The sequence below is a fragment of the Labrus mixtus genome, chromosome 5 (assembly GCF_963584025.1).
Source record: "Labrus mixtus chromosome 5, fLabMix1.1, whole genome shotgun sequence".
Taxonomy (NCBI): domain Eukaryota; kingdom Metazoa; phylum Chordata; class Actinopteri; order Labriformes; family Labridae; genus Labrus; species Labrus mixtus.
In genome coordinates, this window is record NC_083616.1 from 11,889,973 (window position 1) to 11,907,241 (window position 17,269).

The 17,269-nt window shown below is 39.4% G+C and overlaps 2 protein-coding genes across 5 annotated transcripts; one reads left to right on the top strand and one right to left on the bottom strand.

Annotated features, from left to right (window-relative positions):
- Nucleotides 1–2,037: 2,037 nt before the first annotated feature.
- LOC132974067 (beta-microseminoprotein-like) lies at nucleotides 2,038–3,027 on the bottom strand. The gene is made up of 4 exons (XM_061037866.1): nucleotides 2,908–3,027; nucleotides 2,551–2,632; nucleotides 2,295–2,400; nucleotides 2,038–2,185 (listed from the first exon to the last, which is right to left on the bottom strand). Exons 1-4 carry the CDS (start codon nucleotides 2,908–2,910, stop codon nucleotides 2,056–2,058), a joined length of 321 nt encoding a protein of 106 aa, XP_060893849.1. The 5' UTR covers nucleotides 2,911–3,027; the 3' UTR covers nucleotides 2,038–2,055.
- A 4,373-nt stretch (nucleotides 3,028–7,400) lies between these two features.
- kansl3 (KAT8 regulatory NSL complex subunit 3) lies at nucleotides 7,401–17,092 on the top strand. 4 transcript variants are annotated; one of them, XM_061037858.1, is made up of 20 exons: nucleotides 7,401–7,573; nucleotides 8,786–9,059; nucleotides 9,231–9,401; nucleotides 9,528–9,618; nucleotides 10,212–10,397; nucleotides 10,503–10,631; nucleotides 10,727–10,843; nucleotides 10,932–11,030; nucleotides 11,802–11,873; nucleotides 11,970–12,044; nucleotides 12,149–12,306; nucleotides 12,436–12,499; nucleotides 12,633–12,821; nucleotides 13,455–13,611; nucleotides 13,998–14,075; nucleotides 14,420–14,599; nucleotides 15,014–15,101; nucleotides 15,308–15,438; nucleotides 15,819–15,925; nucleotides 16,218–17,092. In XM_061037858.1, the coding sequence occupies exons 2-20, from the start codon at nucleotides 8,848–8,850 to the stop codon at nucleotides 16,452–16,454; spliced, it is 2,541 nt and encodes an 846-aa protein (XP_060893841.1). In that variant the 5' UTR covers nucleotides 7,401–7,573; nucleotides 8,786–8,847; the 3' UTR covers nucleotides 16,455–17,092. The 4 variants fall into 4 exon arrangements, with proteins under 4 accessions (XP_060893841.1, XP_060893842.1, XP_060893843.1 ...); XM_061037859.1 differs by lacking the exon at nucleotides 13,998–14,075 and having other exon boundaries at nucleotides 7,402–7,573; XM_061037860.1 differs by lacking the exon at nucleotides 15,308–15,438 and having other exon boundaries at nucleotides 7,402–7,573; nucleotides 16,218–16,356.
- The last annotated feature ends 177 nt before the right edge of the window (nucleotides 17,093–17,269 follow it).

The following is a 17,269-nucleotide window of genomic DNA, read 5'->3' on the forward strand; positions in this document are numbered from 1 at the left end:
AATGTTGTCTTTTAAGATATAGAGCCAAAAGCTCCAAGCGACGAGAATATTTGAGGTAAGAAATGGCATTGAATTTTAATATTTACATTTATATGAACATGAGCCATTCCAGGGCTGTCATCCACATCTCTCTGTGCCTCATAGAGACACAGAAACCTCAGGACAGTCAGACCAAGTCTAACCTAAGTGAAATATGACTTGTGTATTTTATTGTCATTTCTGTTCTATCAGTGTTCCTGAGTGATATAACATTATATATTTATGGCTGCTCTGAGACAGTTAGTGTGTATAAGATCACATTGGTAGGAGAAAGCTTGGACTCAGATTATTGTAATTGTGTCGATGTAAGGCTGTGTCATGGCTGAAAGTTTGAAAATATGTTGACCCACATCATAAGTCAAATTTCAGTGAAAAAATGTTGACCCACATACTTTTTTTCTTATTTTTTAAGAGCCGTACATTAGTGGACACTCAAGGAACTGCAGATTTTTGGACTTCCGCATTTGCCGTATTTTTCACACCTGAGGCTACTTGATTTGAGTCAAGCTGCTCTGTTTTCAATTAGGGTGCATGTTAACAAGATAGAGCTTCAGGATTGCTAACGTAAGCAGGGCATGTCACACGTGTATCGGGAATCTCAGAAGTAAAAATGGAAAAAGAAAAAGAAAAAAAGCGAATCTCAGAAGTGTTGAAAAATTAAGCCAATACGGAAGTGCAAAATCCTACAGATCGTAGAGTGTCCACTTGACGCTGGCTCCAAGAGCCCCGGATGTCACATATACACCACATTCAAAAAGGCCAGTTCTTTAAACCAGAAATGAACATGTTTACAGCCTGGTTAAAAAATTAAATGAACATTCTTTTCTCCCCTGCATCTTTTCGTTTATAGGATAGCTTACATTCATGCACAGCCTGCTCCGACCTCCACCTCAGCGGCAAGCAAGTGTGGAGAACAGGAACGTGAGGAATAGGCCTACAAAGGAGAAATCCTTCCCACATCTCATCCCATCTTCCCCATCCCATTTTTGTTAACAATGAGTATGCTCTTTTATCTGCTCTTTTGTAAAGCGTCTCCAGATAACATTAAATATGAATTGGCGCTATACAAATAACAATTGATTGATTAATTGATTGATATGCAAAGACAGAGGTTGACACTAAGCGAAGTGGCTTTTCAAGACCCTTGGCCCCACCCTTGTAACCGCTGGCCCAGGAATATTAGGCCTATGTTTTATTTCTTAGCTAACTTACCTTATCCTTTCTATACTGTACTTAGCCTATGTGTCCTTATATGTCGGCACTGATTGGCAGATATGGCAATAGGCTAATTTTGATTTAGCCTACATCATGTTCGAGCCGAATCCAGCGGTCTTGCCAAGGGGTCGAACTTGTTCTTCCTGTTTTCATACTTTGTCACTCTCCCTCGATTCTTCCGTGGATTTTCTTTTGTTTAGATGTTTTTTTCCTGGCTTTTGGCTTGGAACTGTTATTTTTAGAAAAAAATTGCCATAGTCTTCTACTTTATGAAAACCTGTGCTACAATCCATCTGAATGTACAATCCAAGTGTAGTGAGCTGTGCAAGTGAAGCTGTCAGAGGCAGCTGCCATGACACGCATGTGCGGATGCTAATGAAATGTTCATGCTGTAGCAGTAATAAACAAGATCTCTCATGAATCACTGAAAACACCAATATAACTCGAAAAAGTGTGTGAAATTATAAATTATTTGTTAAGTGTGTTTAAGTGTGCCAGTGGAATGGGTAATCAGGTGGCCACAAGTCTTTTAATTGTGTGTCAACAGGCCATATCAAGCCCTTAAAAAAACAGAAAAATCCTCAATGTTTTTTATTTTTTTTTATTTCATTTTTTTTGTTATTGTTGTTTTTTGTTTTGACTAGCAGCCGTGTTCTCTGCTTGTTCTCGAACTAAAACAGGGGGCAGTGTTTCCTCGCTGAGATACACACACACACACACACACACACACACACACACACACACACAGATTCTACCTAGTTCAACAACAACAACAAAAGGATAACACTTCAGACCAGTGTATTATTTTCCAACTGCACCAAAAATCATACATTGAACAGATGGGTCATTCTTCTTGAACACTTTGTATTCACATGCCTCTGGATCAAACACTGACGTGCAGTCATCCGGGAACGACCTGGGGGTTGAATACCTGCAATCACAGTTCGACACAATTAATATTACAAAATGTAAATGTGTCTGTAATTAAAAAAATTTTTTTCTTTTAGAAGAATCTGAAATGTTGTGATATATCTACTTACCCGGCACAACATCCACTACAAGAACAGTCCATACAGTCACTGTTTCTCCATTTAGATCCTACTGCATGCCATGTCATATCTGTATCGTCTTGACAATGGGTCGTGCCTACAAAAAAATGTATCCACAGTTATTACATGGCATCCTGGGTGAATTTCAACTATATTTTGGATATGAGGATAACTTGTTATATATTGTAGGGCTATAATTAATGTACAGAATCAAAAAGCTTTATGCGTGCACAGGTTCCTGTTTTACCTGGTTTTAGGGTCTTAGAGTAGCATTGAGCATTTGACATGGACAAAAGTGCACATAGCATCAGAGATAGAGCCAAAAATTTCTACAGAAGGAAAACAGAAACAATGTTTTAATATTTTACTGCAGCATACTGAACCCATATGTTCATATGCTATTTGGCAACTTGGATATTCATGTGATTTTTAGTTAGGCTATTTTATTAAACCACAACATGAGACCCCTGCTATATAGACAGTTCACTAGATTGTTATACAGTTTTCTTAACATCCATGATTAACATGACTTTATCCAAACATAACACAAAGACAGCTCCCAAGAACAAAATTTAACATCACAGCAATTTAAAAAAAAACTCACCATGGTTGCAGGAAATGAATGCCTGTCTCTTGTGAATCCTGTTTGAGTAAAACGATAAATCTATTGTTCTTCAAGCAGAGCGCTGTCTTTTAAGCAGTGTGTCTACAGGGACTTTGGAGTCAAATAACAGGAAGGGGGTTGTCAGTTTATAAGAGGTCACAGCTGTTTGTTTAAATCTTAAAATGAAAAAAAAGAACATACAGGTTAATCACATAATTTGAAAAAGATAGTTCACAGAGTCACTGCTATTAGGAATACGTTATGCTGATTTGAGGTTGAATTTGAATATAAAATGTATTCATTTGTTGTTTGCATTGGACCATCCCTCAGCCTCAATTTCCTCAAAACAAGAAAACATGTTGGGATATCATTAGTTGACACATCATGACCGGAGATGATCATCTTATCATAAACTGTCTGGATCATAAGAATAAATAGACTAATTGTTAGTACGTATTTTCATGAATTCATTCATCTTGATAATTTTGTGGATATATCTTTGAATTGTGTCAACCATCTTAGGGTGAAGCTGTAACCTGGTGAAACATCTAAATTGTAGCAGATCTATGTTTGGATAGGAGCCAACCTGTTGTCAACAACTGTTACGTATACAAATCAGTGTCATGTCATCTTTATTACTTTAAAGTGATGTACCCAAATGGAAAGGAATTTGTGGGCTATACCTTCTAGCAGAACATAAGCAACACTGTGTGATGAAGACTTTGCCCATGATGGACACTTTGCCCATGATTGTCAATTATTGTGAGATCTTGGTCAGCATGGGTCAGCGATGGTCTGCTCTTTGTCAGCCATGTGTGTTTCTATGTTGTCTGACCATGGCTGAATAAATCTAAGATGATCCACAGTCTGTTTCACGGTTTCATCATTGTTCATCTACTACAGAAATAACTCCCACCTAACACTGATAATACTGTATGTTCAGAGCACTTTTCAAGACAGGAACCCAAAGTGCTTTACAGAAGCAATTTAAAAGTGCACATACGAAAACAGCACAAGTCAGACATACACAGATGTCCTTTCTCTCCCACAACAAAATTAATCAGATTTAGGTTGTTGTTTGCTTTCAAGACCGTCTTTTGATAAATCTATCCCTTTTCAGCACTGGGCAACAGAAACACTGTTTTCAACTGAAACTCTTTTTTCCCATGAGATTGAAAACACAAAATAATAACTATTACTCACACAGGTATTGTTTTGGAATTAAAAAAAAAATATATAGTCCTATATCAAAATAATATATATAAAAACATATATATTTTATTTAGTTTGTCAAAATTATAGAACAAAGACATCCTGACAGGGCAGGATAAAACACACCAAGACAGCCATGTGCAACAAAACAAAACAAAACAAAACATAAACAAACAATAAAAGACAACAGTGGTAGCCTCGTTCTGTGAGGAGGGCACTGAAGTGAAGACCTAACCGCTCACGCCTCAGATCAGATGCCCAGCTGCCCCTCAGCAGGACATGGCTTGGACAGAGACATGGAAGGAGAGGGGATGGGGGGTGACTATTCTAAATTACATGGTTACAAAAATGATAAAGAATACAAATTGATCCATATACATACATACTACATGTATACATATGCATGCACAGTAATAAATAAACAAATTCATTTACCACATATATATTGGTTTCAGATTGTGATATAAAATGGGTGTGTTTAAAAAAAGAAAGAGAGAAGATGCATATACAGTTGCAGGAAAAAGTATGTGAACCCTTTGGAATTTCCTAGTTTTCTGATTAAATTGGTCATAAAATGTGTTCTGATCTTCATCTAAGTCACAACAATAGACAAACACAGTCTGCTTAAACTAATACCACACAAACAATTATATGTTTTTGTTGAACACAACATGTAAACATTCACAGTGCAGGGTGGAAAAAGTATGTGAACCCTTGGATTTAATAACTGGTTGACCCTCCTTTGGCAGCAATAACCTCAACCAAACGTTTCCTGTAGTTGCAGATCAGACCTGCACAACGGTCAGGAGGAATTTTGGACCATTCCTCTTTACAAAACTTTTTCAGTTCAGCAATATTCTTGGGATGTTTGGTGTGAATCTCTCTCTTGAGGTCATGCCACAGCATCTCTATCGGGTTGAGGTCAGGACTCTGACTGGGCCACTCCAGAAGGCGTATTTTATTTTGTTGAATCCATTCTGTTGTTGATTTACTTCTGTGCTTTGGGTTGTTGTCCTGTTGCATCACCCATCTTCTGTTGAGCTTCAATTGGTGGACAAATGGCCTTAAGTTTTCCTGCAAAATGTCTTGATAAACTTGGGAATTCATTTTTCCGTCGATGATAGCAATCTGTCCAGGCCCTGATGCAGCAAAGCAGCCCCAAACCATGATGCCCCCTCCACCATACTTCACAGTTGGGATGAGGTTTTGATGTTGGTGTGCTGTGCCTTTATTCCTCCACACATCATGTTGTGTGTTCCTTCCAAAGAACTCACCTTTGATTTCATCTGTCCACAGGATGTTTTGCCACTAGTGCTGTGGAACATCCAGGTGCTCTTTTGCAAACTTCAAACATGCAGCAATGTTTTTTTAGACAGCAGTGGCTTTCCCCGTGGTGTCCTCACCATGAACTCCATTCTTGTTTAGTGTTTTACGTATCGTAGATTCGTCAACAGAGATGTTAGCATGTGCCAGAGATTTGTGTAAGTCTTTAGTTGACACTCTAGGATTCTTCTTCACCTCATTGAGCATTCTGCGCTGTGCTCTTGCAGTCATCTTTACAGGACGGCCACTTCTAGGGAGAGTAGCAACAGTGCTGAACTTTCTCCATTTATAGACAATTTGTCTTACCGTGGACTGATGAACATCGAGGCTTTTGGAGATTCTTTTGTAACCCTTTCCAGCTTTATGCAAGTCAACAATTCTTAATCGTAGGTCTTCTGAGAGCTCTTTTGTGCGAGGCATGGTTCACATCAGGCAATGCTTCTTGAGAGTAGCAAACTCAAAACTGGAGTGTGTTTTTTAAAGAGCAGGGCAGCTTTAACCAACACCTCCAATCTCGTCTCATTGATTGGACTGCAGGTTGGCTGACTCCTGACTACAATTAGCTCTGTGAGAAGTCATTAGCCTAGGGGTTCACATAATTTTTCCACCCTGCACTGTGAATGTTTACATGTTGTGTTCATTAAAAACATGAAAACATATAATTGTTTGTGTGGTATTAGTTTAAGCAGACTGTGTTTGTCTATTGTTGAGACTTAGATGAAGATCAGAACACATTTTATGACCAATTTAATCAGAAAACTAGGAAATTCCAAAGGGTTCACATACTTTTTCCTGCAACTGTACATAAAAATATACCATAGACTGTACATATTAAGATACACACGCATACACATGTAGGCTACACATACCTATACATGTACATATCCATAATAACCTCCAGGGTGTTAAACAACATCATCTAACTGTATAATTACACCTTTTTAAGCCAGACAGGATAAGGCTCAAAGAACGTCTTAGGTCACTGCCCAGATCTTCAATAAAGGATGATGCTTGCTCCATAGACACCAACTCCAAGTAGCCTTTAAGCCAGCTGTCCATGTCAAAACAATTCGGCTTTCTCACCGTCCAATTAATAAGTGTTATCCGTTTGACAGATAGAAAAGCTAATCCAATCAATGTTGTTATTCTTTTGAAGGTACCCCATCTATCTTATTTCCCAGTATACCCACTTTTGGACTTAATGTGAAGTTTAAGTATTTTGCACAGAAGATCTTTCACACTGATCCAGAATTTCTGGACCCATGCCAGCACAAATCAGAAACATTACAGTTCATTTTCTTCAATTTGTGTGGGGTGATAGGCTATATGACCGCCACAGAATTTTCATTTGGATAATTTTGTAACTTACACATTTTGAGAGGTGATTTAAATGACTCAGTATTGCATTCCACTGATCTGTTGTGGTGTACACCCAGATCTTTCTCCCATTGTGCGAGCATAGATGTGTTACAATAAGCAAAGGAATGACACAGTAATTTGTAGACAGTTCCTCCAGTGGCTGCATCTTTTTATTGAATATCCAATTTTTTATTGTCCAGAGTGATGTTTTTAATTGTATAATTGTGCAGTATAGATTTCAGCTGTAAATACTGAAAGAGGTGTGAATTACTTAAACCAAAATGTATCTAAAGTTCATGGAAGCTATATCTCCATCTTTTAATAACTGATCAAGCACAGGAATATTTTAGTTTTGTCATATGTTTTAGAAATTATCAGCGTATTTTGTAGAGAGAGGGTGTGAAATTTACCACACTGTGGTGGAATCATGGACCGTAAATAATAACAGTCTATGGTGTTGGAATACAATTAGGCTGTAGGAATCCAGTCCATGTTTTGCGTCATCCACTGACGCGCCACAATCTGGGTTGCCAGTTTTTGCTGCAATGACGCCCCAACTGTCTGTCGTTTTCTAACCGCTTTGTAAAGGGAGGATACGGAGTAATACATGGCAACAAACCACACAACAAAAGGAAGGGGAGCTTGTACGCACATTATATTTGTGCTGTCTATAACCCTTTAAATGAACAGAGAAGTGCCTTTTGTTGGTCTTACTTGTCTCGACAGAAGTGTTTTAAGCGTCAAGACAAACATGGAGCTATAAAGTAAAAAGGTGAGCCTCAGCAGTCAGCGATAGCGCCTTTTAGTACGCGGTTAGCCTGCTAAGCTAATGTTAGCATGCAAGGCCAGCCCACGGCCGTAGGTCCCCTTACATAGTGTTGAAATTAATGATAAACATTGAGCTAGAAATAACCTGTAGTGGATGTGGAACTCTCAAGTAAGCGCTTTTTAATGTTTGGCTTAGAAGTCATATTCCCTAACAGGTCTCAATATTGTATAATCCATTTTACAGTGAACGTTTTTAATCTAATAAGGTACATTATGTTTCAGTAATGGGCTGTCTGTGGATACGTGTATGTATGAATGTCACATTGTAATAGGGCTGTAACAAATGTCCCTAACTACATGATTTACAGTTTATTTACTATTTACCAGAAAGTCCATTATAACATCTTTAAACGTGTTTTTTTAACCTGCAATTCAAAACCTAATGAGAGCAAATGTTGTTTTATAGTAAAATGCAATTGATTTGAAGGAATCTCTCAATATTTATTTATTAGTATTATTTTTTTCATTTAAACGTGAAAAATATTGTTTAATTGTTGAGTTTTTAGTGCTATTGCAGCAGCTGTAGATTCAACATAAGAAAATCATGTTTATCTCATAGTATGAAGGGTTGTTTCTGTCAGAAAGTAGGCCACTTTCATAAGGTTTGACACTCTTAAAATCACATTTGTTTCCATGTAGATACATATGTTTGCATGTATCATTAGATATGTGTGTGTGTGCATGTAATATTTTAAATTAAGCTCATTCTGAGAAAACCTGCAAGCATCAATTTTGGTTTCTTGCTTAGACGTATTTTGTACGTTTACATTACTTTAAATATGTGGCTTACCAAATTCCTGCGTGAACTGCCCATCGTACTGAACTGACCTGCCTGCCCAAATGAACAAACACTACATCAAGCAGCACAGTGTGAAGAAAAGTTATTTCATAACCGGCAGAACTGATTCACATCATGCTACAAAGATTTTAAAAAATACTTAATTTAAGGGGAGAAACAGGATTATATATTCAGATCTGTTGTGCACTAAGTGACATTATAAGCCTTAATTTGTGCTTTCACTGTCACATTTTTTTCTTCTCAGTTTTTGCTGCATTCATCGCTGCAACTGTGTTTTCATTTTGGATTATGTATTTAACTTCTTTATATTGTTTTTAAATCACAGTTTGCTCAGAGTTTGTGTTTCTTTTGTGCTAGTTTGGTCAGCACTGACAAGATTGTTTGAGCCCTTCCCGGGGCCCATTGGGCCCAGGAAGAGGATGCAACGAGGTGGGGATAAGGATTTCCAGTTATCGGCACGAAAGATGGGGACATCCCTGCTTTTCCAGTTGTCAGCTCATGAGAGAGAGCTGGATTTGGTTTTTCTGGACCACAGCTATGCCAAGCCATGGAACGCCCACCCAGATGCCAGCAGCGCCCGTCCCACAAGGACGCTGTTTGTTACCCCTCGTCGCCAGCCTGAAGCCTTATTGTGAGTCAAAATGAATCATTATCTGTACCTGGATTGGGTATCGTACTACAGTTGTCATTAGCCTTCCAATCGTGTTTCATTGCTGTGATTAAATGAATTAAATGGTCATCAATGTAATCGATAAGCAGTTTTTTGCCTTGTAGTAACTTGATCTTCTTTCTTTGTCTGCAGAGACAGTGATTCTGTCATAGATGTGGAAACAGTCACCCCGATACCTGTTCCTCTGTATGATAACCAGAAAGCTTTAAGTGTGATGAAGGAGTGTGAGCGACATGTTCTGTTTGCTCGAACAGTTGCTGAGAGTCCTCCTCCACCAGAGGACTGGGAGGAACATATAAACAAGTAATTAAACCTCTGAAGGGATCCTCTCTTTATCCCCCTGTTATTTTCTGCTGTATTACCTTACATTCTAATGTTACTATAAAATAAGTGTTGCTCTAAATTAGAGTGCATTGTATTCTGTTTCAGGATGGGATGGTCAGTGGCCCAGAACAAACTGTTCAATAAAGTACTTAAAGCTCTGCAAGGTGAAAGACTAGCCCGTTTGGCCAACGAACATGTAAGTTTGAATCTTTTTATTCCATTTTATTTTTAAGATCTGTACATTTGAAGGATTTTTGGATGTCCTTCTGCAAACTTTGTGAGTGCTGAAATGAATTGAGTTCAACATTTATTGCTGTGTGTAATCACCAGGTTATGATTATGTGAAATGCAATGCTTCATTTCGTTTGTTTGACACTAGTGTTCATATGGCTTATATTACCTTTCTGTGGGATTAATCTAATGCTCATGGATGTTTTCTTGCATGCAAAGATTAAAAGGGAATAACAAATGGGTTTGGCAAAAACCCTTCTACAACAGATCATAAAATGACAAAATGCTGTTTTCATTTATTTTAACCCTCATATTTGCTTAAACTGTTAATATTTGTAACAAAACATCAACTAATCAAATGTTAAATGTAAATATTGAAAGAGAAGGAGCCTGATGAGGTCATGTTAATTTTGTAACTGAAGCCAAATAAAATTGGCGAGACAACACTTATTTTTAAGTTTTGTAGATTCAATTTCTGCATTGTTGTGAATATTTTTTAATCAGGCTGTATCGAGTGGTTCAAATAAGGTTTCTTGTTTTATTCTTTTTTTATCTTAGGCTTCCAATGAGCCAATCTTGCGGAGGATAGCTGTTGACAAGTGTGCAAGGAAGGTCCGCCATGCCTTAGCTAGTGTGAACTGGGACACCAAATTGACGCAGTGGTTACACAACATTATGATTGAATCCTTAAGCCTTGCTATGCTAGCTGCATACCTGGATGTGTTGCAGACTCTCAAAAGCAAGGTATGAACTGTCTATTAGAATGTATTATAAAATAGTCTGCATATCCTGTCAGGTGTGTGCTCTAGGATTCTGGATTCATCACTATTACTCTTTGTGTCTGTGAAGTTGCCCTTACTGATCGACAGAATGCTTCTAACGACGACAAAGACTGGAGCGCCGAGTGCAGAGGCCCTGTCACTACTACTGAAACGACCCTGGGACCCCGCTGTAGGAGTCCTGTCCCAGAATAAACCAGTAAACACTTTAAGTCTATCCAGCTTTTTTCCTTTGTTCTCTGTGATCTTTAGCAGTTCAAAACCACAACCGTATCTGTTGATTTCATGTTTCAGTGCAAGCTTCCTGGATCACCACTCATCCTAATAGCGCCATCAAGCCCCACCAATCCGGCCCTCTCTACTTCACGGCGAATGAGATTCTGGCAGTCGCAGCTCTCTTGTTTGGGAAAGGTATTTCTTGAAGAAATCTGCATGTCTAACCAAAGTATGTTTTAATGAATATTAGATAAAGATCCTATAACAACTGTTCTTGTGTCAGGTCATCCCAGTGCACAGTCACGTGAACAGCGGAGCAAACATTGGCATCACTCAGTGCTTAGAGCACATGTTGGGCACTGTGAGGGCAAAGGTCATGGAGGTAGGACGTTCTGTTTGGAAATCATCTACCGGTAACTGTTTTTCAAGTGTGATAGTGATGTTTGTAGTTTGGTGGTGAGTTCTTGTTTTTTTGTTTTTTTTTGTGGGGGGCCCTTATTGGATAGGACAGCTGAAGAGAGATAGGAGAGGGGGGGGGGGTATGCAATAAAGGGCCGAGGTCAGATTCAAACCCATGGCCTCTGCGACGAGGACTATAGCCTCTGTACATTGTGTGGACGACATAACCATCATACGGTGCCCCCTAATAGTGATGTTGGTGAAATACATGCTTCACGAATATTGCTTGTTGCTGTCCAAATTTGTTTAAAATAAGACCTTGATGTCTTAAACTAAATAATAAAAAAACATTTTTTTAAGTCCTCAACTCTGACCCTACAAAACAGCTTGCTTCATTAGTTTATGATGCAGTTATTAATTTAAAATAAAAATGTATAATCCTCCTCAGTCTTTTCTACATTTTCTTAATCCTGGCAGTGTACTTTCTTTTTGTTGTTCATTACTAACACATCATCCTCTGTACGTGCACATTTGACAAAAATGAAATGCTTGACCTAATGTGTTAAATGTCTCTTTGAAATTCGTTACACAAAAATGACGTATTTCCAGTTACCTGAAAGGTTTTATGATCATTGTTTGTAAGGACAACAAAGAAAAACAAACTCTGTAAAATGCTTCTTTAGTAGTCTAATATTTCATGTTGTACTTGATATGTCTGCAGCTGAATTGATTGTGTTTAAAATGTATCCACCAGGTGCACAGTCACTTCCCCCACAAACCCATTATCCTCGTTGGCTGGAACACAGGCGCTCTCATTGCTTGTCACGTAAGTCATTTATAGATCTGATCTGTGGAAAGAAGCAGATTATCTTCTTTTTTTTTACAAGGTTACATTAGTTTATTAACCACTGCTTGACTACAGGTATCTCTTATGGAGTATCTGACAGCTGTGGTATGTCTCGGCTTACCCCTTCTGACAGTCAACGGGCCAAGAGGGGTAAGAACTGAGGAATTACAATCTGCAGTTTTCCCTTTTCATGTTAATACTTCTTAATTTTCGTTGTTTCTTGTAGTAAAGGTTGAGGTGTTATTGGTTTGCAGGATGTGGACGACCCCCTGCTTGACATGAAGACCCCAGTCCTGTTTGTGGTCGGCCAGAACGCTCTGCAGTGTAGCATCGAAGGCATGGAGGAGTTCAGAGAGAAGCTGCGGGCAGACAACAGCATGGTGTTGGTGGGAGGAGCAGACGACAACCTCAGGTCAGTCACAACCATTGATTTGAAGTGTCAGAAGAAAACAAACAAACAAATAGTACTCTTTTTAATTCAGTGTAAAGATTTTGATGTCATTTAGTTGTGGTAGAAACATTAAATTGTCTCCCTCCACAGAATCAATTCAGCCAAGATGAAATCAGAGGGACTAACACAGACCATGGTGGATCGCTGTGTTCAGGTTGGTCATTATATCTTGAAATATCATTTTACAAAGTTAAGTCTGTAGTGTTTCTCAACTTTTGCAATATCTTTTAAAAGCAATTATATCTATGATGAGGAGGACTTTTTCTTCTTTGATTCCTGACTGGCAGGATGAGATAGCTGACTTCTTGTCAGGTGTCCTCACACGAGCAGAGGGGCACAGTCATGGCTCAGGTGAGATGAGGGACATGGACACAGAGAAGAAGAAAAGGCCTCGACGTGAACTTCCCTTTGACATGGAGCGAGGACGACCTTCATCCCCTGCTCTTAGAGTTCCCATCTCACCTTCAGGCTCTGAGGTCAGTAACATCAGTTTTTAAGAGGTTTGAAATGTCAACGATTTTCTTTCAGTAACAGGAACCACCAGGGCTGCATTAATTAGTTCACCCTGTAAATACTTTCTGATATCTTTACTTCTGCATAGAATAGCACACTGATATAGTGAAGGAATGCATCCATTGCTTCAAATCCCCAACATTGGGGACGTTTTAGACTATCTGACCAGAAATTACTGAAAATCAGTGAAAGCAGTTGTGGTATTTCTTTTTTCCTCCAGGTTTTAACTGTTTTTGCTTACTATAGTCACTGAATTCAGGACTGATATCTGTAAATTATCTTTTTGAATGAGGATCCCACACAAACTTGTAGGGTTGGTATGGCAGGCAAGTTCTTTAATATCAAATTGTGCCTCTCTTTTGAGTCCAAGAAGAGGCTGGTTGCTGCCACTTTTATGTCTATGCTGGTCTACGGTAATGTTTTGAAGGCGTTTGCTGCTCCCTTTACTTGGAACGAGTCATAAAAAGAGCTGAAACTTAACGAGCTGGTCTCATTGGATGCTTTTAACACAATACATTTACAATGTGTACATTGTTTAGTTCCTGAAACCATTAATGAATTACTTGTGTGTTTCTCATCTTAAATCTTGTATTCAGGATCTGTCTAGTGTCTGCAGCAGTCCCACTTCAAGTCCCAAACCTAAGACATCTGGTCTGTCACCAGCACAGAAGTCCAGCCTGATCACAGCAACACAGCTCCTCAAGACACACATGCAGCGCTCGGGCACAGTACTCACCCACAAACAGGCTCAAGGTTAGTTTTGTAAGCACTAATACGTCAGCACTCCCGATAAGGAATAGAACTTTTGATAAAGTTCACCACATGCTCAACTAATACATTACCTACAGATTCACTCTCACCCACATGTACAGAGTGATCCTTGGTACCTGTGCATACACAGTACTCACATTTGCCCCCACTTCTTTATATAAACATGTTACAAAGAGTCATTCACCCCAACTTCTGCATCAGCCGAGCAGACGCGATGATATATGAGATGTGAAACTGGCTGCTTGTAAAAAGCAATTATCACAACACAACATATGATGGGGCAAGATGGAACATGACTGAAATACTCTCCTCTCTTTTTGTCCTTTCTCTTCAAACTTTCTTTCCGTCTTTTTTTCCTATCATTCCAGCTCAGTTTGCTGCTTTTATGAAACAAAACATGCTTGTGAGGAAAAATCTTCCTCCTGGCACACCTCCTTGTATTTTTGGTAAGTATCTAATCTATCTCTCTTCTTTCTCTTTCCTCTTTGTCTTTTTTTCACTTCTTCCTGTGTTTCCATTGCCCAAGTTTTGAATATGAAAGTCACATATTTAAACACTGCACTCATTTAACGCCCAGTGCTGTGAATATTACATATCTCACAATAGAATATCTAAAAAGTGCATGTTCAATATTGCTAAACACTTCAGCAAGTGGTAGTAGAATAAAGACGGTACAAATGGGAAAACATTTAGGATTAAAAATTAATAGTAGGAGCTAAAACAGTCAAGGTCAAAGTCACTTGATTAGCCTATCTGTTCTTATGTTTGTTTGTTTGTTTTTGTGGTGCAGTGCCAGTGACCAGTGATCAGATGGAAGGCCTGGACAGAGATGAAGTGAGATCGCATGGCAAGAGGAGGCAGATGCCTAGTCCCACTCCAAGCAAAGTCTCAAAGAGAGCAAAGATCAAGGTCACCATTGTTTCCCAAAGTGAGTCAGCAGGGGGCACCATCAGCCCGGCTACACAGGAAGGTAGGACATTTTGGAAGCAGTAAATTGACATTTACTTTGAAGGATTATTCTGGTTTCTTTGATCACTGAGAGAACTTTCCAAGGCTTTTTTAAAATCAGGATCAGAGTGGATACTCAGAGATGATACTCCTCTTACTTGTGACGTGGATTGATATAATCAGTATACTGCAGATGAATCTGAAGTACATACAGATCTCTAGATAAAATGATTTGAACAGAGACATGTTTTTGTTCTCTTTAGAATATTGCTCAAGAGAAAGTAGAGCAATTTATTTCATAAAAAGTATTGTACCAATTGCAACATATGACTACCAAGTTGTGCTTGTGTCAGTATTTTTCTGAAGGCCAAATGAAATGTACAAGTGTATTAATGTACAAGTTAAATAACAGGTGATTTGATTCCTTTTCATGCAGTGGGTGTTTCTGGGAAGCCCTTAACAGTGACTGTTGGACAGACTGTTGCTGGAGCCAAGGAGCTCTCTGGACTTCTCACAAGCCAACGGTAAGCTAATGTGCCCTGCTACACACAGGCACATTCAGTCTAGAGCGCTTAAACCCATAAACATGCCCAATCCCCAGCCTTTTGTACAAAGTGTGTCTGGTGCAGAGGGATTAATGAGTGGTGGACTCAGAGAAGCTGAGTGATGGCCAAACAGCACTTCCTGGGGTAGCTCCTGAGTGGACTGGTGGTTATGTGTGTCACTGCAGGTCTGGTAGTGTCTCAGAGGTGTCTGGTGCCCTGTCCCCAGGCTCCAACTCATTCAGCAGCAGCGTGCAGCCTTGCATGGTGTCAGGGTCGTCCACAACAGCCCAGGCGCAAGCTCCGGCTACTGCCCAAGGTATCTCTGTCCTGTCCTGCCCTGCACGCTGTTTGAAGTCTCAACTGTGCAGCTAATCTCAATGCAGTTGCTTCAGCAAAACAAGCAGCTAGCCTCTAACAGCTTTGTAGAGAGAGATTAAAGTTTGGACCTCTGGATGAGATCAGTGTGTGAGGAGAACATATTTAAGCAAACATCATCATTGATCACCTCTTGCGCCATCGCTGTATGTCTCGTCCCAGACCTTACCCTTTGGACATGTCTTTCATGTGGTGTGTGTGTGTGTGTCAATCTAGATTAGGCTGGGGGGGGAGAGATTGAGTTGGAGTAGAAATGTATTTAGCATTCATTTCACCTGAGTTTTCACCCCATCAATTCACTGTCTTTTTGTTTGTATGCAGCGGCTTCCGCCAGCAGTCTACTTCAAGGTCTAAGTTTCACTCTTCAGGAGATCGTCACCAAAGCTCCTAGCCTGCCCTCTGCAGCAGCAAACACAGGCAGCACCCAGGTAACTCTTGCATATATTGCTATATTCGAAATACAGCCTAAAGCCTAGTGCTTCCTGGACTCAAAAAAGTGTATGTTGGTGAAGCTTTATAGAATGGGATACATGCACTAATGCACTCGTGCATTTACATCAGCCTGTAAACAACAACAAAATGTGTACATACCGTGGGAAACTGTGCCTACTGTCACAAAAGTTTTCTGATGGCATTAAATGAAATGAACCCTTGGTATGTATTTATGCACATTTACTATGAGTCCTTAACACTATGTGCACTCTTCTCCTCCATCTTCAGGCGGTCTGTGGGAAGCCTCAGAGTCAGGTCCTGGGCTCGGTCTGTACCAGCAGTGGAACTCTGCTCCGGACGGTGCCTGTGGTCACCACAGGAGGAGTGGCTAAAAACACCGCCATCCACCAGCTGCTCACCAACGGTGGGCTGGCCAAACTTGCCAGCAGCTTACCCGGCTTGGCGCACATCACCAATCAGACTGCCGGTATGTCTCGCGCTGCCAAAACAAAACGGCCACGCTGAAAGCCCAGGGTTCACTCATCCTTTGTTTTGGTAACAGTAGTTCAGGACATCTGTAGGCCAGGGAGGATCATCACTGTAGAGGACAGTAGAGAGCCACTCAGTCTACGTATGTGTTGAAAGTTTGTCTGGAAGAGCCTGACAGGTGTTAGAGTCAGATGTGCAGCTATTCAGCATCAAAGGACAACTTCAAATATGTTAATGTTTCATTTTCAGAAGCGCTATGGGGAAATCATATGGTCAAAAGTTTGAGTTTCAAGTTCATGCTTGAGCCAGTGTTAATGTAGAAAATTGATGCCATTGAACAATTTAATCGTATGAAACTATTTGATACAGAAAAATCATGATTTAAGTGAAATATGAGGTTTGTGAGGTTGACCAATTTAATAAGAAACTCAAAAGTTAAATCCATGGTGCTTTTTGTTTTTCAGATTTTTTTGTTAGCATTAGCCATTCCATGTTTGTGTTCATTTTGTTTGCCTCTTCATGTTGTAAATCCTTTCATTCAATCACCTGCTTAGAATATCCATAAATTGATGCTGACATCTCAGAGAGACATGTTATAAAGCAAAAAAAAATCAGCCCATGGCATTACTCAAGTTGTGTCCTTGTTGTAACAATAAAGACTGGAATCAAACTCACTTTTTCATTGCTGCTGTTTTTTTATTTATTTTACTGTGAATCAGTTACATTGCTCTCTCCTCTTGCTTGACTTAAACGTCAAACTTGTTTTAATTCTCCATTATCTTCATGTCAAACACCCTGCTGTTGTTTTAATTTGTTTAATAACAACAAAACAGGTCCTCCTGATGATTTCT

Excerpts from the sequence above, each read along its gene's own strand:
- LOC132974067 (XM_061037866.1), bottom strand. Across the intron at positions 2,401-2,550 it reads CTCTAAGACCCTAAAACCAG|GCACGACCCATTGTCAAGAC; the intron begins GTAAAACAGGAA and ends ATTTTTTTGTAG. Across the intron at positions 2,186-2,294 it reads TGTAGTGGATGTTGTGCCGG|GTATTCAACCCCCAGGTCGT; the intron begins GTAAGTAGATAT and ends CTGTGATTGCAG.
- kansl3 (XM_061037858.1), top strand. The coding sequence starts at position 8,848 with ATGCAACGAGGTGGGGATAAGGATTTCCAGTTATCGGCACGAAAGATG. Across the intron at positions 12,500-12,632 it reads TGGTGGATCGCTGTGTTCAG|GATGAGATAGCTGACTTCTT; the intron begins GTTGGTCATTAT and ends CCTGACTGGCAG. Across the intron at positions 14,600-15,013 it reads CAGCCCGGCTACACAGGAAG|TGGGTGTTTCTGGGAAGCCC; the intron begins GTAGGACATTTT and ends CTTTTCATGCAG.